General features: G+C 38.3%; 1 protein-coding gene across 5 annotated transcripts; it reads left to right on the top strand.

Moving 5' to 3' along the window:
- The first annotated feature begins 222 nt into the window (after window positions 1–222).
- On the top strand, window positions 223–27,693 carry LOC127649121 (signal peptide, CUB and EGF-like domain-containing protein 2). 5 transcript variants are annotated; one of them, XM_052134103.1, is made up of 23 exons: window positions 223–451; window positions 979–1,101; window positions 1,677–1,802; window positions 2,225–2,359; window positions 4,594–4,719; window positions 4,822–4,938; window positions 7,706–7,795; window positions 9,465–9,581; window positions 10,434–10,556; window positions 10,948–11,064; window positions 11,888–12,010; window positions 12,640–12,753; window positions 12,855–12,944; window positions 13,411–13,515; window positions 14,642–14,803; window positions 16,190–16,396; window positions 22,607–22,777; window positions 24,096–24,263; window positions 24,443–24,604; window positions 25,321–25,518; window positions 25,699–25,851; window positions 25,954–26,033; window positions 26,385–27,693. In XM_052134103.1, exons 1-23 carry the CDS (start codon window positions 364–366, stop codon window positions 26,529–26,531), a joined length of 3,042 nt encoding a protein of 1,013 aa, XP_051990063.1. In that variant the 5' UTR covers window positions 223–363; the 3' UTR covers window positions 26,532–27,693. The 5 variants fall into 5 exon arrangements, with proteins under 5 accessions (XP_051990063.1, XP_051990055.1, XP_051990047.1 ...); XM_052134095.1 differs by having other exon boundaries at window positions 4,597–4,719; window positions 12,637–12,753; window positions 26,385–27,692; XM_052134087.1 differs by having other exon boundaries at window positions 12,637–12,753; window positions 16,193–16,396; window positions 26,385–27,692.
- Window positions 27,694–27,801: the final 108 nt, after the last annotated feature.

The raw sequence follows: 27,801 nt of genomic DNA, 5'->3' as shown, positions 1-27,801 counted from the left end.
ATTACATTTTGCTAATTCTTGGTGCTATTTTCTTTTTCCGTGACATTAAAATCGATTCTGTCCGAAGTGCATGAGCTCTTGGAGATCAATAAAAGGAACACTTATGTGTGAATGCTCTCACACCCCCATCCCCCGACACACACACACACACACACACACACACACACACACACACACACACACACACACACACACACACACACACACACACACACAGAGCGCTCCCTCTCATGCACACATCTTCTTTTGGAGCGCTCACAAGCGCGAATCGTCTGACAAACTGCGGATGAAAATGAGCGGCTCACTTGCTTTCGAGTAAACGCGTCTTTTTTGAGTTCGACTCTCAACTCTGAACTGATCACCATGGGAGCTGTTTGGACTGCACTGCTCCTCTGTTTGTTTTTGCTCTTGTTAAATACTCGCCAAAGCGCCGCACTTCCTCACAATACTGGTAAGAGTCTTCACTTTGTTACATCCGATGCTTTAAACGCGCAATTTCAATTTGCACGCCTTTGTGACTTGTTTACCTTCTCTCGTTCTGATACCCCATTTCTTTACATTTTGGCCACAGATAAAGCGTGCATGAAACAGAAAATGTAGAATAGCCTATGGGTTTATATTCTGTAACTTCTAATTTACTTGCATTTTAGTTTTTTATTTTTGGCAAAAGACATACGTATTTTTTTGGAGTAACACATTACAATGTCCAGGTTGCACATGTTACATGTGATATTGATCTGATTAATTACTGCATCCGTAGCTATAACGAAGTTTATGTACAAGAAACTTATTAATTCAACAGTAATTTAATGTTAATCATTTCCATTTAAATTCCACTAATTGTGTATGTCATTCGTTTTACTAAGTAGCCTACTTGTATATGCCATTACGCCGTAATATGAACAACATCTAAGTAAAGTGATGGAAATGGTAATAACGAGTTTCTGTCTCATGTTGCTGTTGCACTGTGACCCATAGATTCAGATCAGTGCGCAGAGGGAAGCGATGCCTGTCACATTGACGCTATTTGTCAAAACACCCCAACTTCATACAAATGCATATGTAAAACAGGATTTAAAGGAGACGGGAAACACTGCGAAGGTATTTGTTATTTATTTTTTTAACATCTCCCTGTTTCTAGACTAGACATTTAATCTGAAATAACTCTCTTTTTTAATAACTATATTGCTTACTGTCAATTAAAATGATAAATGTAAATGTTGAATAAATACTGAATGTTACACTGTAAAATGTTTTGTCAGAAAATATGTGGTAATGCAGAAATATTTGATAGGCCTAAATGATTTCAAATAAGAAAAACATATTTATTATTTTAATTAAACTGACCACATTGAGTTACACCAACTGAAGTATTTGAATGGGTCAGATCAAGTTTTCATCTGAAAAAGGAAATATTTTATTTCTTTTTCTTCTTATTGCTTCTGCCTATTGAGTGAGCAAATGAAAAAATCTTTTTCTTTGTCTTTTTTTTTTTTTTTTTTGCATTGCAAGTTGAATCAAACGTGTTCAGTTAAAAAAGGGAATTGATGTTTACTTTCTTCCAAATGCCTTTTTAAGTCATTATGAGCTCATTGTTGTTGTCATGGATGTGCAATGTCTATATAATGCAGAAATTGCAAACATTCATCATCCGTGATTTCTGTTCCTTTTCCTAGACATTGATGAATGTGATCTTGTGTACAATGGTGGCTGTGTACACGAATGTAACAACATACCCGGCAATTATCGCTGCACTTGCCTTGATGGGTTTCATTTGGCACATGATGGACACAACTGTCTCGGTGAGAGTAAAGCCATGAGGAAATCAGGGATTTTTGTGTATACACATGTGTGACGGGTGAAAGTTAATGTTTGCATCGGAGGAGTCATTCTCACTATATGCTACAAGTATTTTGGAACAGAATTTCCTCAGTTACGCTGACCTGTTGTTGTTGACGTTATGTTTATGATAAGAATCAACAGCTATGAAATGAGCTAAAATGTCTGTCAGTGTGAATTCTACATACATATGTTCTACATGTTTTGTACAATGTCTACAATACTGCATAATTTGTTTGAGTAAGCCCTCAGTACATTTCCCAAATTATGACTCACGATTTCTTTGTATGTAGGAGTCAAATTACCTTGACAAAGTTTCGGTGGTACATGGAAATGTGGGTTTTTGTGCTGACATGGTCACAGCTTTGACATTCTCTGTCTCTAGATGTGGATGAGTGTGTCTTCAACAATGGTGGCTGTCAGCATATATGTGTCAATACCATGGGAAGCTATGAGTGCCGGTGCAAGGAAGGCTTTTTCCTGAGTGACAATCAACACACATGCATCCATCGCTCCGTGGGTGAGAAGCTCGACTTTTACATACTCTCAACTTTTACCTGGCTCAATCTACCATGCTCATCACATGACCTCATTGGAAATTAAACATTTGAGAGGGATGAATTAATCAGTGTGCATCAATCTGTTTTGTCCATATGTGACACATACACAATTAAAATATGGACAGTGACTATTCATAAGGGTCTATTTAAAATCCTGACATTTTTCTGGGTTAGTAAGCTACAATTGGAGTTTTACATTAGTATCAACAGAGGCTTGTTTTGTTTACTATAGTGTGCATTTGCAGAGGTGTCACTGAGCCAAATCAGGGGTAACAGCAAAGCAGAGCCAAGCTAATTTATAAATGTTCTCACATAAGATCATGATTGACAGCACAATGGTGAATGACAGCTTTCAAGTTGGATTCCCTCTCCAGGGCATTATCTAAAGCAGTTCACTTCCAAAGGGCCCATGCTGTGGGAAAGGGAGCCCCATGTTCAGAGGAACAAAACAAGTTAATAACTGCAACACTCAGGGCTTTGTGGCCTGTGTCATAAGATGAGAATAAAAAAACTTTTTATGTGTCTGTAGCTTCTCAGCTGCGAGTATTGTTGTCCCCTCAGTAAATCGAGCTAAGGTTTGCAAGGATTTCCACTCCATTTGGTTTCTCTGGGTAAACTTGCTAAATCCTGTGAATGGGAGGAAACCAGCCCTCTACACTGACCCACTGACACGCTATTGATGTCATGTCAGATTGTGTGGTGTTAAATGGCATTGAAATTGCAAAGAAAAATTGTAAAACAGGTGCTTGGCTGTTCATAATTAGGTGCATTCAGACATTTTTTCCTCTCTAAAAACTGATTAGGGATGTCATGATTTACAACCCCAAATCCAAAAAAGTGGGGACAGTATGGAAAATGCTTATAAAACCAAAAAAGAGTTTGTAAATTATATTCGCCCTGTGCCCTATTGAAAGTAATACAACACATTATTTTGTGGTTTACTTTGTAAATTGTTTCAAATCAAATGATTGCAACACGCTCCAAAAACATTGGGACAGTCGTGCGTTTACCACTGTGAAACATCACCATTTCCTCTAATAACATTTTTTAAGCATTTAGGCACTAAAGACACAAGTTTGTTAAGTTTAGCAAGTGGAATTTTCCCTGTTCATGCATTACGCAGGTCTTCTGTGCAATTGTACGGGGCCTTCATTGCCGTATTGTGCTCCCTTAATAATGTGTCACTCATTCTCAATTGGACAAAGTTCAGGACTGCATGCAGGCCAATTTAGCCCCCACACTCCCTGCTTAAACAGCCACTTGTAATCAGAACAGCATGTGGTTTGGCATTGTCCTGCTGGAAAACCACTCATGAATGTGAGTGATCTCTGATCCATCAGACATCACTGTCTGTAATGGATGTCATGACATGGGCTCAGGAATACTTCGGTAAACCTTTGCCAGTCAATACCACCTGCCGCTGCATACACAGATGCAAGTTATGACTTTACTATGTAATACAGAAGTCCTACATCAACAATGTCCATAAGCGCTTCCAACTTCTCTGGACTCGGTCTAATCTTAGATTGAAAGTAGAACAGTGGAATCGTGTTTTGTGGTCCGATGAAATACGAAAAAATAAATAAAAAACAGCCCTTGTGTTCTACGGGTCAAAGAGAAAAAGGACCATGCATGCTTTAATCAGCATCAAGTCCAAAATTAAGTGTCTGTTATGGCATGGTAGTCTGCCAGTGCCCATGGCATGAGTAAATTGCACATCTGTGAGGACACCATTAATGCAGAAATATATGTAAAAATTTTGGATCAACATGTGCTGCCACTTAGAAGAAGTCTTTTCCAGGGATGCCTCAGCATTTTTCAGCAGGGCAATGGTAAAACACATACAGTATAGCCCTCTAGTGATCTAGAGACATGTTATTGATGTCAGGTCAGTTTGTGTGGTGTTAAATGGCATTGAATTTGAAAAGAACAGGTGTTTAGTCATTCATATCTATCTGTTCGGATAATTGTTCCTCTATTAAAACTGATTATGGATGTCATGATTTATCTGTTAACTTTATTTAAGAAGTATACAAAGCCCATACTTCCCACAAAAAAATGCAGAAGGTTTGCTTAAGGTTTTTGTCCAGAGTGTTTTTATTTTTTATTTTAATCGACTCAGTTTATATGTTTTTGATGATACAGTAAAAAAAAAATGTGTTTCAGAATGTCTGACTGTATCTCTTCCTCACAGAAGGCCTGAGCTGCATGAATAAAGAACACGGTTGTGCTCACATCTGTAAGGAAACGCCGAAAGGTGGCGTAGCCTGTGAGTGCCGGCCAGGCTTTGAGCTGGCCAAGAACCAGCGAGGCTGCATCTGTACGTGTGAATTGCATTTTTGACCCACCATTAACCTGAGAAATACCACAGCACAACTCGCTGGAGCTGTTGATGTGACACTATTTATGTTCTGTTGCATAGTGACCTGTAACCATGGCAATGGGGGCTGCCAGCACATCTGTGAGGACACAGAGCAGGGGCCCATCTGCAGGTGTCACGTCAGGTACGCGCTACACGTCGATGGCAGAACCTGTGTAGGTAAGGCCACTCTACTGGTTTTAATGCATTTGTTGCATTTTTACCCTCCTCTACCTAAAACACACTTAGTTTGTTGAATTCTCCAGCCAGTGTTTGAAGTTCGCCTCTTGGCAAGTATTTGGAACTACTTTAAGCCAAGCTTTATTTGATCCACTTCTGTGCAAAGATGCGATAGAAATCTTTCATAGAATAAAATACACACAAACATGCACTTTATCAGATAATGTGGAGCCTGCAGGCTGTGTGTGTGTGAGGTCTGCGTTTATCAAGGTCTCTCCCTCTATTCTGCAAGCATTTTCCATGCTCTGCTCTTCTTTATTGTCCTGAAGCATAGAATGTAAAGATCTTTATTGATCAGTGAACAGTACATCACATTACCACAATGGTTAAGAAGAAGCAGGCAGCCAGGGAGGTCGTTTTGTGTGGCATTGTTTGCCATCAAAGATATGTTTTGTTTATGAAGAGGTGAACTTATCAGCTATTTTGGTTTGATCAGACTTCGATAGTGTGTTGCCAGAGTGGAAAACATGATAGCACAATGTGATATACAGTGTACTGCTGTAGATTGGATTGATAACTGCTCCTGCACCTTATTCACTGTAAATGTGAATGGAGAGCTCACTGCTCACAGGGAATCATCATATCTTATGGCTAATTATGTAACTTCATAAGAGTCTTAATTGTATAGAATTTTGGTGTAACAATTCTTTTACTTTTTGGGGAAAAAATTAGAGTGTTGCTTACCTGTTCAAATGTTACCATCAGCATGTTATGGGTGGTTGCCAGGGCATTTCTTTTTTCTTCTTCCTTTTTTTCCCAATTTGAAATGCCTAATTCCCAATGTGCTTTTAAGTCCTTGTAGTCACATAGTGATTCGCCTCACTCTGGGTGGTGGAGGACGAAACCCAGCTGCCTCCGCATCTGAGATCGTCAACCCGCACATCTTATCACGTGGCTTGTTGAGTGTATTGCCACAGAAACATAGCGCGTGTGGAGGCTTCACGCCATCCACCCCGGCATCCACACTCAACTCACCACGTGTCCCACCGAGAACAAACCACATTATAGTGACCATGAGGAGGTTACCCCATGTGACTCTACCCTCATTAGCAACAGGGCCAATTTGGTTACTTAGGAGACCTGGCTGGAGTCCCTCAGCATGCCCTGGCATTTCAACTAGTGAACTTCAGGGGTGGGAGCCAGCGTCTTTATCACTGAGCTACCCAGGCCCCTGCCAGGGCATTTCTTTGTGGTTACTAAAGGTGTTGTGAGTGTCTATAGTAAATTACTATGCCATTGGTACTAAGGTGTTCTGGGTGGTTGCTTATGGCCCATGTCAAAAGAGCTTCTATGATATACTTGTCCCTAGATATGGCTGGGATCCCTCCTTTAAAGTAGGTCAAAGGGATGTTTGTGAATGTGAATTTTACATACACTTAGGTTGTAGTCATTATGACTAGTCGTTTAGGACATCTACTTTGTGCATGACATGAGTAATGTTTCCAACAATTGTTTACAGACAGATTATTTCACTTTTAATTGACTATATCACAATTCCAGTGGGTCAGAAGTGTACATAAGTTAACTGTGACTTTAAGCAGCTTGGAAAATTCCAGAAAATTATATCAATCCTTTAGACAATTAGACAATTATGTTCTGATAGGGGATATACTTAATTGGAGGTGTACCTTTGGAAGTATTTTAAGGCCTACCTTCAAATTCAGTGCCTCTTTGCTTGACATCATGGGAAAATCAAAAGAAATCAGCCAAGACCTCAGAAACAACTTTCTGAATACCTGAAGGTACCACGTTCATCTGTACAAACAATAGTACGCAAGTATAAACACCATGGGACCACCCAGCCTTCATTCCACTCAGGAGGAAACAGGTAGACAAGTATCTATATCCACAGTAAAATGAGTCCTATATCAACATATCCTGAAAGGCTGTTCAGCAAGGAAGAAGCTACTGCTCCAAAACCCCCATAAAAAGCCAACTACAGTTTACAAGTGCACATGGGGACAATGATCTTACTTTTTCGAGAAATGTCCTCTGGTCTGATGAAGTCAAGGTATTGGAGTGGCCATCACAAAGCCCTGACCTCAATCTGAAAAAGCGTGTCCGAGCAAGTAGGCCTTACACCAGTTCTGTATGGAGGAATGGGCTAAAATTCTAGCAACTTATTGTGAGAAGCTTGTGGAAGGCTGCCCAAAACATTTGACCCAAGTTAAACAATTTAAAGGCAATGCTGACCAAATACTTATAAAGTGCATGTAAGCATCTGAACCACTGGGAATGTGATTAAAGAAATAAAAGCTGAAATAAATCACTCTCTACTATTATTCTGACATTTCACATTCTTAAAATAAACTAGTGATCCTAACTGACCTAATTCAGGGAATGTTTTCTACAATTAAATGTCAGGAATTGTGAAAAACTGAGTTTAAATATATTTGGATAAGGTGTATGTAAAATTCAGATTTCAACTGTAATAGCACATCTCTTCAACAAGTTGCACAATTTGAGCTATAATTAATCATTTCCACAGCACAAACGGTGCAGGACAAGATATGGAGATACGTTTATTACAAGTGTTCAGGTGTTTGTTTAAATCCCCAAATCTAAAGCAATAGCAAATGTGATTGTTAATAAACAAAGAGATTGTTCGAGATTATTATTTTATTCTGTAATACTAACCCAATATCTCACTTCTGTTACTATGGCCATTGTTTATGTTTGTTTCATGTTTTTTGTCTGTGTTTTACAGAAAGGGATGAAACAGCCCCCACCACCTCTGACCACAATGCCACATCCATGGCCGAGGTAGACAAACGAGTCAAGCGTCGACTGCTTATGGGTAAAATGTTCCCACAATCTCTATAGATAATCAAAGTACAGATACATGCATCGGTTCAAGAAAGTATTCCGTTTTATTTAGAGAAATAGGATGAGATATATAATTGTTTGGTCTAGAAAACCAGGAAATTTCATGTTAGCCTATAGTGTGTATATTTATTGGAGTTTAGCCAGGCAGGACTGGGCATTCCAAAGTCTTTTGGGTAAACTGTGAAATGACTGGGAACCTGCACTTCACCACCTCTGATTCCTTTCTTGTAAAATATGCCCTGGTGATGGAGTGGTACATTTCACCAGTTTTGCTCATGCAGTGAGAGGAAAGGGGCTTGGGACGTTTACCGTATCGTGCTGAGTGTTGTGTTTGCCTTGCCATCTCATATTTACATATTACACTTTCTGTCCTTGGCATTCTATATGTGAGCATTATGTTATAGTGTGTTACAATGAATCATGAAGAACATGTCTATATAATGCTGCATTTTCATGACAAATAAGAAATCACCCACCATTGTCATTTCTGAATTACATTCAGATGATTTACTTTTGTGTTTTCTAATGGATAATTCTCATTATTCTTATACAGTAAAAGAAACATCTTGTCCAAATTAATTTAGTTTGAATACATCTTGTATATAATACATTACAATTTAAGTACAATATTTTTTTTCCTGAATAAATGAATGAAAATTGGGAATTGGTGGTGTATGTGCTTAATACTCATGTATTTAAAGGGAAAGTTCACCCAAAAATGAAAATTCTCTTATCATTTACTCACCCTCATGCCATCCCAGATGTGCTAAACACAAATTAAGATTTTTAGAAGAATATCTCAGCTCTGTAGGTCCATACAATTCAAGTGACTGGTGATCAGACCTTTGTAACTCCAAAAATCACATAAAAGGAAACAGAAAAGTAATCCATAAGACTCCAGTGGTTAATTCCATATCTTCTGAAGTGATATGATAGGTGTGGGTGAGAAACAGATCTTCACTTTCACATTTACATCTGAAAGTCACATGTGGTGCCTGTTTGTTTCACTTTCACATCTGAAAGTGAAAGTTAAAGTGGAGATTTAGAGTAAAAAAAAAAAGGACTTTTATTTTGATGTTTCTCACCAGCACATATTTGATGGCTTCTGAATATATGGATTCAAGCACTGTTTTGATTTTTTGTTTCGTTTATGTGATTTTTGGAGCTATAAAGGTCTGATCACCATTCACTTTAATTGTAAGGACCTACATAGCTGAGATATTATTCTAATAATCTTTGTTTATGTTCTGCAGAAGAAAGAAAGTCATACATATCTGGGATGACATGAGGATGAGTAAATTGTGAGAGAATTTGTATTTTTTGGTGAACAATCCCTTTAATGTCACAATGCAAAAGAATCATAATTGTCCTAAAAAAAAAGGCTTCACATTTTTTCCCCTCTAAAACATGTATTTTAATATTTAAAAATATTTTGGTAAATAGTATATTTTCTCTTGATTTTGGAGTGAAATATGACCCAACCATGTTCTTGACAGGCTTTGTGAGATTGACCCACAGGCTTTTTAAGCACAGACTAATAATGAACTGATCGGTCATTAGATTACTGATTTACATTTATTATGCCTGATGCTCTCTCTCACACAGTCCTGCCCTCTCTAACACTTTCATTCACTCTTCAGAGACGTGTGCAGTGAATAATGGAGGCTGTGACAGCACCTGTAAGGACACATCTACAGGTGTTCGCTGCAGCTGCCCGGTGGGATTCACCCTCCAACCGGATGTCAAGTCCTGCAAAGGTCTGCATCAACATTTTTCACATTTTATGGACCTTAGTCAGGGTAGATGCCATATTTGATGCAAATGAAAACAAAACTGTGAGGGACATTTAATCTGTTCAATGGGTTGGACTTTGTGTCAGTTGTTCAGCCGGCAGAACACTGAAAATAAATATTTAAAAAACTTTGAACAAAAGCTCTGGAAAACAGATTGAAACAAATTACCCTTATCTTAGACAAGGTTTTTCACACTGTGGTCTTGGGACACCTGGGGGACAAGGAGGTCCACAGAAAATTTCAGAGAAAAAAAGTGTAAAACAAAATGGAAGAAAATGGTAAATACTGAACATTTTACATTATTATGTCATTCTGCTTTCTAAAGGCTGGTCGGAAATCCTAATATTAATCACAATTGTTTTTCTTTCTATTGACAGCCATTTTTTTTTGCAACACATACAGTTTTGCATCACATACGTTCAGCTGCAATATAAGAGCAAATAATTTGGCAAAGAACAGAAAAATTATGTAAACAAATCCAGTATAAATTATATCATGCTCACTATTTTCTCACACAGTATAAATGGGTCTTTTTTTTTTTTTACATAAAAATATACAGTATAACTGCGTTTTATTTTTCAGGAAGGGGGTCTCCCACAAGGGAATCATCACAAAGGGATGCTTGGCATCAAAATGTTTGAAAAACACTGAAAAATAATATTTTTGATTTTACTTACTGTGCTGATCTATCCCTCATGGCTTAGTTTTCATTAGCATCAAATTAAATATGGTGTCTGCCTTGACTGCAGTTCAATCTCATATCTTATAAGTCTATCTATGTTCTGCAGTGTGATTTGGTCCTTCTCTGTCTCTCAGACATTGATGAGTGTGAGCTCCATAACGGCAGCTGTGACCACTACTGCAGGAACACCATTGGCAGCTTCGAGTGTAGCTGTCGGAAGGGCTTCAAGCTGCTAACAGACGAGCGTTCATGCCAGGGTAGGACATTGTGTTCCTCCACTATAGCTCCAACCCAACTCTACTTGGGGGTTGGTGTTTGTATCTGTGTGTGTGTTGCTAGGCTAGGAGATAAGACAGAGTAGGAGTCTTTTGAATGGTGCCAGTATTGACTTGCAAGATTCCTTTGAAGATCCTTAACGCAGACGACGAGTATAGCGCTCAGCTCTAAGAATACATTCTGGTGAAGCACACAGATGAGCTCCTCTCCTTGATTCAAGTCTTCTGAGGAATACACCTCTCCCTGTTATTAATTAAAAAACGATTTCTTTAATTTTCAATAGGGGACCTTTGAACAGACAATGAGAGCATGCTTGATGTAGAAGTGGTGTAATTTGACATTTACTGTTTGTTCATTTTGGTTTGATTATAGATATCGACGAGTGCTATTTTGAGAGAACGTGTGACCACAGTTGTGTGAACTCACCTGGTAGCTTTCAGTGTGTGTGCAACAAGGGCTACACTCTATATGGGCTTGCCCATTGTGGAGGTAAGGATTGAAACCAGAATTTTGTGTATAACTAAAAATAATTAAATCAAAGATCCATACTGGGTTTTTTTTATGTTTGATCTCAGTTTCCAAGGTTCAGTCTGGAATTTTGGTTAGAAAATGAGTCCATGTCCACACATTTTCAGTTGGAACCACATTTATTTTGCTACGTTAACACCTCTCGTCCACACTGGAACAGCAGTTTCCTCCACTGAAAATTAAGAATTTCCACAGTTTTAAGTAAACAGTTTTCAACCTACTTTATTTTTTTTTTTTTAATAATGTGGATGAGGATAAGTTAGGCAGATAGACCTAGTCAGTGAAGTACACATCCTGCTCTTGTATGGTTATTTTGGTATTTTTCAAATATTTTCTGGTTGCACTTCATTTTAAAGTACGTCCACTTTCAGTATACTTACAGTGTACTTACCCAAGAAAGTATTAATTAATATTAGGTAACTACACGTACTTAATATGGGTTAAGGTAAGAACTGGCGTTAGGTTTAGGGCTAGTACCTAGTAATTACTATAGTTGTTGTAATTATATAGTAAGTTAATGTAGAACAGCACTGTAATATAAAGTGCTACGTATTTTCTTATACTAATATTTTAAAAGAGAAAAGTTCTATCTAGAGTGGTGAAACTCTAAAGCTATATATCTCAAAACAATTCTGGGAGCAGACAGATCCTTGTAATACTGAGGTCATGAATTGCTGAAGATGTGAAGTTATACACAGTATTAATACAGTAAAAAAACACAGACCTAAAATCCTGCTTGATTGAAATCTGGAAACCTGGCATTTGTCGATTCCTCAATTTTCAGATATAAACGAATGCAGTTTGAACAATGGAGGATGTGAGCACACTTGTGAGAACACCATGGGAAGCTTTGAGTGCCACTGTCACGCTGGTTACAAGCTGCACTGGAACAAGAAGGACTGCATCGGTAAGATGAGTTCATTGGAATGCTGGACTTCGGACTAGATGTTGGCTTAGATGGAAATCACCTACTCTCGATATGCCTCAGTTCTTTATCCTAGGAGTTAAAAACAGGAGATACTTGGGATTCTTTCTGTTCTCTATCTGGCTCTCACTATATGCCACTGCTCAGCAACCAGATATAAAAACGGTCTAACTCAGATCTTGTATGTGGTTAAAAACAAATGTTCTCCTGCCTTGTTAAGTCATCTTCTGATCTTGAACATACTGCATCGATGAGCTTCCAGTGTGATCTTTTTCTCTAACTCAGTCCTTCCACCTTTCTCTCAGCATGTATACCATGTCTCCACTTTCAAAGTCATAGCTCATCCCACATTGAAATGTCTGTTATCATTTGCTCACCTTACGCTGTTCCAAACCCAGACTCATAAGGCAGAATGAATGCATATTTATTTCCTATAGAATGAAAGTGAATGCTGACTGTAGCTCTTATTCTGCTTAATATCTCCCTTTGTCTTCCATGGAAGAATGAATGTCATATGGGGTTTGAACAACAAGAGAGTGAGTAAATGATGGCAGAATTTTCATTTTTGGTTGAACTATCCCTTTAAGTATTGTGATTTTCACATTCAGAAGCAGAGGACTCTCCCCTAGTGCCTCCACCTGCCAGACCCACTCTGAACTGCAGTAAGCAGGGAGGAGGTGAGCATTGCTACCTGACTTGCCAGTCTCAGGTTCATATCAGCAGTGGTAAGTCATTAAAAACTTTGGTTTGCTGGGATTATGTTTTTTTATGTCTGTATGCTGGAGTTTGCTTGGGGCATCCCTCAAACCTTCACGTTTATTTGTAGGGGCTGAGGATTCATACACAGTGACTTGTGGCATGCCCTTGCCTTGCCTCAGTAGAGGACAATGGAACGAGAATGGGTCATTTTGCCCAGGTGAGTACATGTTGATGTATGCTGCTTTTAGTTCATATTGTTTTAAAAATAATAGAAAGAACACAATATCATTGTTGCACTTTCCTTTATATTTCATAATCAAAAATACCTTGCCACAGTCGCTTAGCTTGCTCACTTAGGAGTTTTACACATTAAAGGGATAGTTCACCCAAAAATTTAAATTCCCTCATTTACTCACCCTCATGCCATCCCAGATGTGTATAATTTTATTTCTTATGCTGAACACAAACAAAGATTTTAGAAGAATATCTCAACTCTGCTGTTCCAAACAATGCAAGTGAATGGTGGCCAGAACTTTTAAGCTCCAAAAATCCCAAAGTCAGAATTAAAGTAATCCATAAGACTCCAGTGGTTAAATCAATGTCTTCTGAAGACTTGTGACATGAAACCTCAGAGTATGCATGTGCTGAGTGGAAAGTTCATGGTGTTGTCCTTACCTTTACAGGCTCAGGAATTAAAGCCATTGCAACCTTTAAATCTGGACAGGGGAAATGCAATCTGAAACGCAGTCAGGAAAATCTTGCGCAGAGCTTCAGAACAGCACTTTCAGGTACTGGCGCTTCTGCTTTGTAGGTCACACAACTGAATTAACCACCACTGTGGCAATGTTTTTGTTTGCTTTGGTGTAGAGGTCTGCATGGGCATTAGGCTTTAGGGCACAAAAACAACGCGTGATTACCCAACCAAATCTTTGTATTTCCTCTCAGAGCAAGTATATGCACAGATTCAGCGAGCAAGATGCAGTGGGTCAACAGTATTTTAAATCCCTGTTGTAAAGATGGAGTTTATGCATTTTAAATAAAGGACCCCCATGAAATAAGTCAATAAATCTGAAACTTAAATTTGGCAAATGTCCAAATATAGTCTTAATGTATGCCTATGGATTTCTAAATATAAGTGGGGTCAGTGTAATGTGGTGAGTGTGAGGGGGAAGTTCAAACTATTTCGATTTCTTAGAATTGTTGCTACACAGTGGCAGTGTTAGACGGTTCGATGAAATTAGCCATGGCATGCTTTTCAACACAGTGCTAAACAGGTCATCAATCACACTGACCTCTGATTAGGCTCAGGGTGTGAAAAGGGTCCCACATCCTTCATTGTCCTCCTTCCTTTTTGAAAGACCAAAATAGATTTTTCTTTTTTGTTTTTAAAGAAAGTGATTTTTTTTCTCCACTTCTTGATTGTTTCTGCTCTTTTATCCACTGTAAGAGAAGTAAGTTACGACAGAAAATAAATTAGCTCCTCTTTATGTTTTTAATACCAGGGTTCCCACGGTCATGAAAACCTTAAAAATATCAGCAAATTTTTTAATTGTGACTTCTAGGCATGGAAGATTTAAGGAAAGTTCTCCATTGAAAATATACATTTTCTAGTTATGCACAGTTCTAAAATATTTCAGCTAGAAATTGTTCTTCATTAGTGCAATCTCTAAACAACAAAATATTTTATGCAGTAATCACAAACAACTGGAAAAGTAATGGAAAAGTTATTGGTCAAAAGGTGTAGGAATCCTGTAATACTCAAATATAATGAAAATACATTTGTAGACACAACATTCAGTTAAATACAATCTCCTGGTGTTGTAGAGTTCATGGAGACTGGGTCTCATGGTCAGGGTCTCTGTATTCCATGAAATTCTTCCACAGTTTTAAAGTCTTTAATATGTATTTACTCAGATAAAAGAGCCATCGAGAATGTCCAGTTCAGCTTTGTTAGCCTGCACTGTACCTCTTCAAGCAGACAGCTTCGCAGTCGCCACGGGAGGAAGGCTGGTGAGGAGGAGGGGTCCTCCATCACGGCCCAGTTTGAGCTGGATGTGAACCTGGAGGAGGTAACAGGTTGGTTTCGCTGCACTGCATGTGTATATTTCAGCCCAATGGCTCTCACTGCTTGCTTGCATCTCGCCCTTCTTCTTGCTCCTGCTGCTGTGTTACTAAAACTAGCCAACAGATGAAAGTATCTCCTGGTTTAAGATGGGTATGAAGGTGCATTGCAAACAATTATTGTCTTATGCAGATTTTTGTGTTGCTTTCTAGTAAAATATCAAAACATCTTTAAAAGAAGATTTATTTGAGAGGCAAAATTGCACAAGATATTAGGTTTAAAGATATTATAGTTCACCCAAAAATAAAAATGGTATCATATTTACTCACCCTCATGCCATCCCAGATGTGTGTGACTTGCTTTCTTATGCAGAACACAATTTAAGGTTTCTAGAAAAATATATCAGCGCTGTAGGTCCATACTATGCAAGTGAATGGGTGCCAAAAGTTTGAAGATCCAAAAATCCCAAAGTCAGAATTAAAGTAATCCATAAGACTCCAGTGGTTAAATCAATGTCTTCTGAAGCGATATGAAAGGTGTGGGTGAGAAACAGATCAATATTTATGTACATTTTGATAGAAATTCTGCCTGCCTAGTAAGGGGCGGCATGCACGAAGAATGTGAATCACCAAAAATACATGAAGAAGAATGTGAAAGTTAAAGTGGAGGCTGACTGAGCAGGGAGGAGAATTTATGGTAAAATTGGACTTAAATATTGATTTGCTTCTCACCCAAACCAATCAAATCACTTCTGGAGACATTAATTTAACCACTGAAGTCTTATGGATTACTTTTATGCTGACTTAAAACTTTGGCACCCATTCACTTGCATTGTATGGACCTGCATAGCTGTTGTAGAATTTGTGTTCTGCTGAAGTAAGAAAGTCAAACACATCTGGGATGACATGAGGGCGAGTAAATGATGAGAGAATTTAAATTTTTGGTAGAACTATTATTTTAAGTCTTGTTTACTAGAGAAATCTATCAAAATGATACATAAACAAGAAAAATATTAAATGTAATAATCTAACAAAAAGCTTTTTAATAGAAAAGAAAAATTATGTTTTAATTTAAAAAAGCAACTTATTGCCAGTGGGTAATTAAAAATAAACTTGTTTTCCCTTTGAATTAAGTTTATTTTTCATACCCTATTGGCTTGTTTTTCTCAGAAATAAACCTAATTAAAAAAATATATTTTCTTGTCTAGTAAATGTGATATTTATACTGGAAAACTAAACAAAAATACTAAGCAAGATGATTATTTTTGCAGTGTGGTTTGAGAGTTCTACATTACATAGTGGAGAGGAATGTTTGCACACTATGGGAGTTTGTCACATTTGGAACTTTGTGTGTTTATTATGTATTTGTGGACAAGATATGGTATGCATTGTTTCTCTTAGCAGAGGGCTGTGACCTGGCATGTGTTCGGCGGCGCTCTGAAAAGCGACTGAGGAAGACCATCCGTACTCTTCGTAAGTCCATCAACCGGGAGCAGTTCCATCTTCACTTTGCTGGATCGGAGTACGAGCTGGCCAAAAAACTTGTCCGACCTCCTGACCTACCTGAGCACTGCGGCACTGGACAGGTTCTGCTGGACAAGAAATGTGGTGAGTGGTCAGTGATGCTCAGCAGTTAAAAATGTTTTTTACGGGGGCCTGGGTAGCTCAGCAAATAAAGACACTGTCTACCATACCTGGAGTCACAAGTTCGAATCCAGGGCGTGCTGAGTGACTCCAGTCAGGCTTCCTAAGCAACCAATTGGCCTGGTTGCTAGGGAGGCTAGAGTCACATGGGGTAACCTCCTCGAGGTCGCTATAATGTAGTTCTAGCTCTCAGTGGGGCGCATGGTGAGTTGTGCGTGGATGCCGTGGAGAATAGCGTGAGTCTCCACACACATGCTAGGTCTCCGCTGTAATGCGCTCAACAAACCACATAATAAGATGCGTGGATTGACTGTCTCAGACACGGAGGCAACTGAGATTCATCCTCCGCCACCCAGATTGAGGTGAGTCACTACGCCACTGCAAGGACCTAGAGCGCATTGGAAATCGGGCATGCCAAATTGGGGAGAAAAGGGGAGAAAGGTTTTTTATATCAGGGTTCCCACACTCATGGAAAACCTGGAAATATCAGGGAATTTTTTAATTGTGATTTCCAGGCCTGAAAAAGTCATGAAAATGTATCAAATCTTTGAAAGTCATGGGAAAGTCAAGGAAACTTTTGTAGTAAACTACAAATCCATGAAATATTTATTCACCTACAAGTTGCTCTTTCTGAGTCTAATCTCTATAACATTATTTTCTAAATCCATATCCAGTAATCATAATTGTGTGGAAAAGTCATGGAAATTCATTGGTCAAAAAGAGTGGGAACCCTGTTACATGCTGATTTGCTCTACATGCTTGTTGGTAACTTGCAAATGCACAAGAAAAAAACAAGATTCCCATATGCATGACATTATTTACTTTGCATTTCCAAATGTCATTAGTCCTTATTTATTTTGGTTGTTCTCCAGTTCATTGATTATGTCGAGTTGGAACGAATCAGATTATATCCGATACAGTAATGCAAATTCTATGTTTGAACTGTTATTTTGAAGAAGTGGATTTGGCATCAGTGTGGGCCAGTTAACTGACATATTAGGTGTTATATAGTATATGTGTGGAGAGAGAGTTGGCATGAGCTTTATAAAGCGGCAAGACTGCGGAAAGAGAGAGTGGAACTTTTGTGGCTATTGTTGCAAAGCAGTTCCAGCTTTAAGACTGAAGTTCATGTTGTGAAAGTATAGACAGACAGACGTCAGATCAACTAGGTACAGTATTTCCACTTGGCATCCATCTTCTTTTGTTTCTTTCTAGAATAAACAACTGAAAGCTATGCGAGGCAAAGGCACAACCAAATTCTTTGTCTGGGGTCTTATTGTCTTCAACAGTATCTCATTGAAATTATTGTCTTCAACAGTATCTCATTGACATTATTGTCTTCAACATAAGGCATTGGAAACCTCTCAACATTGTCTTTTTAAGATGACAGGGCTGCAAAGATTGTTTGTTCTCTTTTATGGTGGAAAAGTCTATTATCTTTAGGGGCTTAGTATCAGCAGTATTGAAGACCAACCAGAGCTTTTTTGGAATTGGGCTCTCAGCTCTTTTAGGGCTGTCAGTCCCTCTAAAGGCTTCTTTTCCTGTTGAAAAAACCAGCTAAGACCAGCATGAATATCCATCTTTGTCCAGGCTGGTTTATTTTGGTGAGCACTGGTTTGGCGCTGTTGGGAATATTATTGTGAAGCTGGTTAACCAAGGAAGTCTTGCTGGATAAGCTACTTATAAGAATCCTGGTGAGGACACCAGCATCCCTTTATCTAACTATTATCCAAAACACAACAGATGCCTTTTAAAGGTTATATCAGGTATCTAAAACAGTACAAAAAGCAATGAGAGATTTAGTCACTGAAGTTCTTCCTTGCCAGTAAAGCTTACTTTATACAATGGAAGGAGCCAAACTTTTTTCTCCTGGATGAACTGAAGCACCCTAGGCGAACAAAGCCTGTTTATAATACATTTGACATTTTGTTTTAAAATTGGTTCATTGTGGAAAATAAGTAAAGAACATCATGTCCACACCCACAAATAGTCAGTTTAATCATTCATCAATGCTCTTCGTTGGTCAAGAAATGTATGGATGTGCTCGAACAGGAGAACTATAACCAAAAAACACTATAACAATAAACACTGTTCGCCCAGTAAGAATACATTAGACTTAACTGTGTGTATTGCTGATAGATCTCTCTGAATAATTTGCTTACCTGTCTCTAGTCTAGTTAGAAGTAGTATGGGGAGTTTGTAGTGGACCTCTTTCTCTCCTTTATGCCTCAGGGGGGTGGGGTTTTAAGTGTTTGATCCATTTGAACTGGAGTTGGTTAATTCTCCACTGGGAAATTAGAATGGACTGGAGTGAAGTGAGAAAACTGGTGACCGTTGACCAGCTCCCTCCTCATTGTTTTACAAATTGCAAGTCCCACGAGTTCAACAAAAAGCAATAAAGCCCCTCACCTTAGTTTTGTTGCATTATTTTGCGCGTAAAAGCAGTATTTCTACCATGCCAAGTGAAATGTATAACTTATGCTTGCCAAAAAGGAATTAACCGAATCCATGGTGATTATAAGATTTTCACAAGTTAATCTATGATCCCTATAGGTTACGATTGAAGTACACAGACATGCAGTGCCCAAGTGCCAGCTTGATTCAAGCCTTAACTTCTGCTCTGAAAAGGGCTATATTTTTGTCCCCCTTGTTCTGGCCTCCCCCACTGGCTTGCTTCACTAAGTGCAGTTTAGCCTTTTCAGTTTGCCCACTCCATTGTAATTCCCAGTGGGGCTTGTTCTAGCTGCTGGAGTGAGTGGAAAAAAATCCCCACTTCAACACTTCCTTGCAGATGGAAACGTATGCTTTATTTTTTAACCAAAAGGATTAATCAGAACCCTTATTATACCTAACATATTCTACCTAATTAAAGCTTGTATTTCAAATATAATAATTTATGTCAAAATACATACAGTACTGTGCAAAAGTCTTAAGCACATTTTCAACAGTTTCACCAAAAATATTTGTCTTAAGATTGTTATTTTATATCTTCAGCCTTAGTGTTTTAATAACATTTTAAGATTGTGAAACATTCCGTTTGCAAATTGAAAATAACAGAAGTAGACCAAGGAGTCCAACTACATTGACTACGTTTACATGGACACCAGAAGCTGATTATTGCGAGAAAGCTGCTTAAGGCTCGAAACCATTGTATGCGTTTACATGAGCTGTGTTTGTTGCTTTCTCCTTACTCCCATATACATGCGGCTCGTTCAGCAAGCGACACTTGTGTGAATAACAAACATGGGTTCCAAGGAAGACTTCTCTCTGTTTCTTACCTTTATGTCCAGATATTCCTGAATTGTTTCTGTGTTTGTTTCCTTCACATTCTATTGTGACCTGCAGCGGAATTGCACTGCAATAGTGGGGTTTCCCTCTTACAAAATTGTATGGGATTCCCTCAGTGTATGAGCATATGCACGAACATAAGGGACAGTCTGGATTTTACACTGGTGTGTGTAAATATGTATAGTTTATAGTGCATGTGATTATTCCCACTGTACTCCCAGAAATGTGGAATTCTTTCCATTGTGCTGACTTGTTTTTGGGCTCCATCCTATGACGCTTGTTTTCTAGTCTGTTTACGCACATGCACACTCCCTAAAATGCTGGTAAGAATGCAGATTATGTGTTTACATGTCCACATTAAGCCGTGTTCTTCATAAAAGAAACCTAGGTGTGTTAAAAAACACATTCTCTTAATCCTTTAAATGCTGTAAGAAATCAGCATACTTGTTTAAAAACCCTGGAATAAACTGTTTTCTTAAGTGCCTGTAAACAGGGTCATTGAGTCAGTCTGGGATTACATAAGGAGAAATAAGCAACTAAGACAGGTGAATTACATAAATCTTTGGCAAGTTCTTCAAGACTTTTTTTATGTTTACTGCACTTTGTATGAAGTTAATTGGTAAATAAAATTATTCATGGCATTATTTTTGAAAACATCCTCACTATACAACTGCCTTTGACAGTACTTTATATATGGTCATATACTGTATGTTGACATTTGAATGACTAACATTGATTGGCTTGTGCAACCTATTAATGGGGTATTAATTAAACACTAACAGATGAACTCTAAATGAACAGCAAAGCAAAAAAATCTCAAAAGGAAGCGTTTGTGTGAGTTTGCCCTCTTGGCTGCCGTTTCCCATTCCTGTCCATAAATGTGCTGAGTTATTGTTTGCTTGTTTGTTTTTGAAGGGGGTATGTTTTAGAGGGCTGTTTATTCAAGCAAGCAGTTTAAGTGCCAAATCCCTCCTTAGGCAGGGCCACTCTGCATGACCCCAGCCAGTGAGCATCTCGAGAGAGAATTGACTTCAGTGACACCATGGGAATCAATTAGCATCAGCTGTTTGGGCCTCTGCCCAATAGGCGCAAGGAGCGATTGGACTCCAGTGAATGGGGGGATTCACAATCCTGACCTCTTTTATTGGGTTCAGCTCCTTACCACTGTGATACCATAGTGTATGCCTATGTAATCAAATAGGCAAAAGCTGGGGGACTTGAATAGAGGTGAAAGGTCCTTTAAACCTCTTTGGAGCCATCAATTCGAGGATTCAATAGAATTGTCACTTTGCATCTGAAAGGCTTCAAGGTTTTCTCTCTCTCTCTATCTTTCACTCTTTTCCTCTCTTCTCTTACTCTGTTGCTGTGTCAAATAAAAGCTGGTCAGGACAATGTGACGGTGGCTCCTCACGGTCATTCAGGATTAACAAAAGAGTTGAAAAAATGAACTGCTCTTGAGAGAATTACATTTTCTCCTTTTCTTGGAAAATCAGGCAATTTGCTGAGGCACATATAATTGCCATGCTGTTTAAGCCTTTTTGAAATTAGCCATCATTACCATAAACTCTTAGGAGTAGAAGTTTAGTCTAAATTCTGTCGGTTGGATGTTTGCACAGAGACACTGAGATTAAAGGAACATTTCTAAATGACCAAGCTTACTTGGTTAAAGGACTGAACCATAGCAGTGAGTGGCTTGTTGCAAGTGTGCAAAACACTTTGGAAACCATCACTATAAATCAGAGCAGTTTCACATTTAACAAGTAAACATTAAAAAGACTTTGTTCCGCTCCCTTTAATCAGACATCATAGGTTTATGTGAGGTACGAGGCAAATATTCTCTTTGAGCTTGTTCGGTATCTGCTTCAGTAAGGTGAGGGTGCTTATAATGGGATTGTGTATGCGTGTGTGGGCTGTTTGATGTGGGGTACTATGCAGCTGTGCAAAGGCTCAGTTCTCTTATTTGTTTGAATTTTTGGCATAGCTTCATCAAGTTGATTTGGAGTCCTCCTTTAGCAGCTTAAAGGGTTAGTTCACCCAAAAATACAATTTCTGTAATCAGTTACTTCATGTTGTTACACCCATATTACTTTCTGTCTTCTATGGAACACAAAATGAGATTTTAGGCAGAGAATAAAGCTCAAAGTATATACTTCAGTTAAATGCAAACACCAAACACCGTCTGTGTACAGGACGCGTGAGGCAAATTTTTTGATCAGCAGAGAGCACGAGCACTGAATGCATGTGGCCCGATTTTTCTAACCGCCCATACTCTGAAAGGACATGCACAAGGAATTATTTGCAGTAATTAGTGGGTCCACAAGGTGGCAAGTTGAGCCGTGGCTGTCACAAAGAACTGCAAGAAGATGTAATAAATGCAACATGTAATAAGATGTAATAAAAACAACAGTGGATGTGCACATCAAGTGCACGTGTGTGAGGTCAGGAGATACCTGCATTTGTATAACTCGAGTCTGAACAAATATAAAAACATATTTGTGGATCTAAACTCCTGAAGATAAATAGTCCAGTATCTCATGGCTTTCAAAGTGCACATGTTCCAACTGCCTGTTTATGCAGGCAGAGTCAAATGGAGTATACATTGAAAGGCTAGAGTTCGACTGTACTCAGACGCTAAGTGTTCACGTCAAAACATTCAATGCATGGAAATGCATGGATTTTCCATTCAATGCATGGAAAAAGGATGCAATAATAGTAAATAGTTACTGAGGCCAACATTCGGCTAAACATCTAATTTTGTGTTCCATGGAAGAAAAGTTTGTGACAGAACTTTTATTTTCACTATCCCTTTAATGTGAGGCCCTTGTTGTTCAAGAGTTTCAGATTTAGTATGGGTTTTATCTAATTAGAAATTTTTCTCTGTGTTAGTGAAATGCAGCGTTGGCACGTACTATGACGGAGAACAGGGAAGGTGTTTTCTTTGCCCCCCTGGGACATATCAAGATGAAGAGGGGCAGGTGTCCTGTGATGTGTGCCCAGGACCCGAGGGGAGGGGAATCCCAAGAACCGCAGGAGCACGAAATATCTCAGAGTGTGGTGGTAAGACTTCACAGAGACGCTCTCATGAACGAACAAGTCTGTCTATCTTTTTCACCATTACACGATCCCATTGAGGTTTTTGTATGGCAAACATTTTTAAAGGGATAGTTCACCAAAAAATGAAAATTCTGCGTCATTTATTGCCCCTTATGTCATTCCAAATTCCTATGTCTTTCTTTTTTAAGAATATCCTGGCCGCTCATTGCTATATAATAAAAGTGTATGGGGATGGGGGCGGTCAAAAGATGTGAACTACTCATCTTATGGCTAAAGTCACCTTTTTGAAGCTAAGGTGCCCAATTTGATTGGTACGATTTATCACTTGAAGTGACTCCTTTAAGCTTAAACACTTAAAAAAAAAATCTTTAAATACAACAAACAAAGTAAATGAAAATATACCCCTGGAAAACCTGCTATGAATGGCTCACCCCCATGAGTTTGCATCCCTGAAATAAAGCACCATAAAAATTATATAAAAGTAGTTCTTATGACTTATGCACTTTATTCTAAGTCCACTGAAGCGATACAATAGCTTTGCATGAGGAACAGACTGAAATTTAAGTCATAATTCACTGAAAATCTTGCCCTTCATTGTAGCTATCTTATTAAATATGCCGCTGTTACACAACACATTTAACATCAGAGACATTTTGTCTCAACATTTGGTTATTGAAGTGTCTTTAGATAGCATACTTTTTCATAAAAAAAAATTTGTTGAACTACTCCTTTAAGGAATCTTTTTTGAGAAAATAGATAGTATGAATCACATCCTGTTTTTTGTTTATGCAGTCTGCGGGAAGCATACCTGTATTGATAAAAATCTCACAGGCGCATGGCTTGTTAAGCTTGAGTGATTTTGAGTGTGTGTGTGTGTGTGTGTGTGTGTGTGTGTGTGTGTGTGTGTGTGTGTGTGTGTGTGTGTGTGTGTGTTTGTGTTTGTTTGTGTATGTTGGGAAAGGGGATTTCATGCAGTCCTGCAAATCCTTAAAATGTCTGATTCATTTGCACCAACAAAAAATTCCAGGTCTGTTTGTGTTTAGAGAAAAAGGCACCACCATGTTTCTGCTCAGCAAACACAAAAGGCACAGATGCTGTCTTCTGCTTGCTGCTGATAGACACAACAAAAAGGGCTATTAGGGTCTGTCTCTGTGGCAGCCAATTGATTATGGTCACTAGAGGTAGAAGGGAAGGCCTGCACTGTCTTAGATAATGAACTTGCATGACATCATTGCAGTTTGCTTTCTTTGAAAGGCAATAAAGTGCTCTGTGAGAACTCTACTGGTTTGTCTGGCATTGTCTTAACATTTTCTGATCCCAGGTCAGTGCCATCCCGGTCACTTCTCCCATGATGGCTTTGTCCCCTGTCTGCCCTGCCCACAAGGCACCTATCAGCCTGAGGTTGGTCGAACATCCTGTTTCCCATGTGGAGGAAGCCTCACGACCAAATATGATGGTGCTGTGTCGTTCCAGGACTGTGAGACTAAAGGTATCTTTTGAGCTTTAAAGAAAACAAAGCTCTGTATTTATTTTCACAGTAATGGCTTTAAAACCTTCAATAAATCTCTTTGCAGACATTATTTCTCACTCTTATCAGTGGTGTAGACAGGAGTTCTGCTATAAGATGCAATTCTCATTACACAATAGTAATACACGTTGTATCTACAGTTCAGTGCTCCCCAGGACATTACTACAACACGAGCACCCATCGCTGTATCCGCTGCCCTATTGGAACTTATCAGATGGAATTTGGCCAGAACTATTGCATTGCCTGCCCTGGAAACACGAGCACCGATTTTGATGGATCCACAAACGTCATGCAGTGCAAAAGTAAGCCAAGATTCAAAGCTTTTTGTAGGTAACACTTTACAACAAGGTTGTATTTTGTTAACATTAGTAAATGCATTAGGCATCATGAATAAACAATGAACAGAATTTTGTAATCTTGATTAATCATTTATTAATCTTGGTTCATTTATAAAAAATACAGCTTTTTAATTTTGGTTAATGCTAAATTTATAAAAGTACAGCTGTTCATTGTTCATGCAACTTTTAATTAAGAAAATTGGAATAAAATAAATGTATAATTATATGTTAAAATTAATATTAACCCAGATTAATAAGTGGTATGAAAAAGTTAAAAAAAGAAGTAAAAAGTATTGTTCACAGATTACATGTTAGTAAAATTCTACATACAAATTCTACTACAGCAATAACTATAACAAAGTGTATTTTTAAGTGTATAATATTGAGTAACTACATGTACACAGACTTTATATGTCATTACTAAGTATTACGTAGTACTTATGTAAATACATAGTATCACAGACACTGTAAATAGTAAACTAATGTTACCGAATACAACCTTATTGTAAAGTGTTACCATTTTGTGAACCTCAAGAACATATCATCACTAAAAGAATTATAATTTGCTTCACACAAAAAAAGATGAAAAGAAAAACTTTTATTTCCTGTGAGTCAGTATGCTACATCAGTTTTCTCTATGAAGTCACAACAATTTATTATTTGTTTACGCCACCTCACAGACAGGCACTGTGGAGGAGAGCTGGGAGAATTCACTGGCTATATTGAATCCCCCAACTACCCCGGCAACTACCCAGCCAATGTCGAATGCACCTGGACCATCAGCCCACCTCCTAAGCGCAGAATACTTGTTGTGGTACCTGAGATTTACCTTCCCATTGAAGACGAGTGTGGGGACTATTTGGTCATGCGGAAGAGCTGTAAGTGTTGCAGGGTTGTGATATGGTGTTAAATCTGTTAGTTCCTGAATAGCTAGCAGGGTAATAATGAATACACATGTGAGGAAATGGGGGAGGAGCTTCTTGATGGGCTCATTAGGACTCTCCATCACCTGGGGCTCGAATAAACAACTGAAAAGTCTTTCTCTGCTGTTCCCACAGCTCTGCCTAATTCAGTGACGACCTATGAGACATGCCAGACGTATGAGCGGCCTATCGCCTTCACCTCCCGTTCCAAGAAACTCTGGATCCAGTTCCGGTCCAACGAAGGGAACAGTGGGAAAGGCTTCCAAGTACCTTACGTCACTTACGATGGTGAGGATTGCTGATGTTTATTACCGTGCATGTTTGGATTGTGTATGATAAGCATTATGAGTAAGCGGAGTCCTTATGCACTGTGTAATATCTTTCTTTTAGAGGACTACCAGGAGCTAATTGAAGACATTGTAAGGGATGGAAGATTATATGCCTCTGAGAATCATCAAGAAATTCTCAAGGTATGGTAAACAGTTTTCAATGTGTGAAAACATGTTTTATTTTCTTTCTTCCATGGATCACAAGGAGGATGTTAGGCAAAATGTTTGGAACTGACAGTATCAGTCACCATTCACTATTGAACGTTTCCTTAGGAAGAAAGTCATACAGGTTTATAAAAACATGATGCGTAAATGATAACATAATTTGTTTATTTTTGGGTGAACTATGAAGCAAGGACTAAAAAGATAAGAAAGAAATAGGTTCCAATAGGAAAATGGGACAGTAGTGCCACCATGTGGTTAACATATGAAATACACTGTATTGTTGTTGTTGATTTCTATAACATGCGATTTTTCACATTTATTTTACAGGACAAGAAGCTTATGAAGGCTCTATTTGATGTCCTTGCCCATCCACAAAACTTCTTCAACTACACTGCTCAAGAGTCCAGAGAAATGTTTCCCAAATCATTTATCAGATTCCTCCGCTCCAAAGTTTTGAGATTTCTGCGCCCCTAAATTTTGCAAAAGCATCTTTATGGAATTCATATTTGGCGCTTCCTTTAAACTTGACTAACCTGGGACAAATATTCCTGAATGTTCTTGGCTGCCTGGCTGCATACTCTGTGTGGATTAATGACTTCCTCTTGGTCCTGACGAGATGAGAGCTCGTGAGAGATGAGACTTTCCATTCTACTTCATTGGGATGTTTTTCTTCTGAAGGAAATGAACTGTACTTCCATTGAATGGATAGCTAGCTGCTTCTCGTACAGTTACAACATGGAGCACCCTTCTTAAAGACAAAGGCCCTGCCTGTTTTATTCCTTTATAACCCTAAAGTCACTGTTTTGCCCAAAAATGTTAATTACTGCCTGGATTATGTTAGAACAAAATTAAGAGGATTTAAAAAAGAAGAGCAAGTCAATTATTGGGTGTATATTGGCGGTTCTTAGAAATCTGTCATCTTTTGTCAAATATGTTGTCTACCATATTCTGAAAACTTCAAAGCACTACTAAGGATGTAGTGGAAATGACAGCAAAAGCAGTTAAAATTATTTTTGCGAGTTCGAATGTGTTGTACATTATGTAAAAAAATAGGATCATGTTACTGTATTGTACTCTTTTTTTGCATTTTAGCCTTCTTCATACAAGACATACTGTACATTGCTTTGTATTCTTCATTTGTATGCAGTACAGAATCTTAGATGTACACAGTATTTTCAGTGGGTTTTGTTGATACAATGATCATTTTTGGTCCATCAGTTATTTCTCATCATTCACTTGTTCAATACATATGCTCAGATTTGATTATAAAATCAGACAGTCTTTGGGTTACTTTTTAAGTCGTATTAATGTTAATAATGATGTGAATTAAGAATTGCATTGCTTTTCGAGCAAAGACAATTCTGTCACCCAGACTGTTCATTTTTTATTAAGAGGCTCTTGATGTAGGATTGATTACCCATTGCTGATGACATGCAGAGTAAATTAAATGTTATATTTTTATGTTTGTACATCTAACATGTAAATAAACAAACTCAAAATATATTTGATATAGTAGTTCAACATGGAAGAAGTGGCCTAAAACGAGACCCATGCATCTGGCTGCTTACTGTAGTGAGATGATCACATGAAAAGAACATATGATAAAAAACTGCTCAAGTATACACAAACATATAAAAAAATACATTAAATTTACAACAAAATTTTAGATTTGTATTTTGTTGGTATTATATAAAAAGGTAAATCACGTAACACCTGACTGAATGGGTGTCCTTTTTGTTTAACT

The sequence above is a fragment of the Xyrauchen texanus genome, chromosome 1 (genome assembly GCF_025860055.1).
Source record: "Xyrauchen texanus isolate HMW12.3.18 chromosome 1, RBS_HiC_50CHRs, whole genome shotgun sequence".
In the NCBI taxonomy this organism is placed as follows: domain Eukaryota; kingdom Metazoa; phylum Chordata; class Actinopteri; order Cypriniformes; family Catostomidae; genus Xyrauchen; species Xyrauchen texanus.
This window is presented reverse-complemented; position numbering and strand designations above follow the sequence as displayed.

Coding starts and splice junctions, on each gene's coding strand:
- LOC127649121 (XM_052134077.1), top strand. CDS start 364: ATGGGAGCTGTTTGGACTGCACTGCTCCTCTGTTTGTTTTTGCTCTTG. Junction 4,939..7,705: donor CGATGGCAGAACCTGTGTAG/GTAAGGCCACTC, acceptor TGTGTTTTACAG/AAAGGGATGAAACAGCCCCC. Junction 12,754..12,854: donor TCAGGTTCATATCAGCAGTG/GTAAGTCATTAA, acceptor GTTTATTTGTAG/GGGCTGAGGATTCATACACA.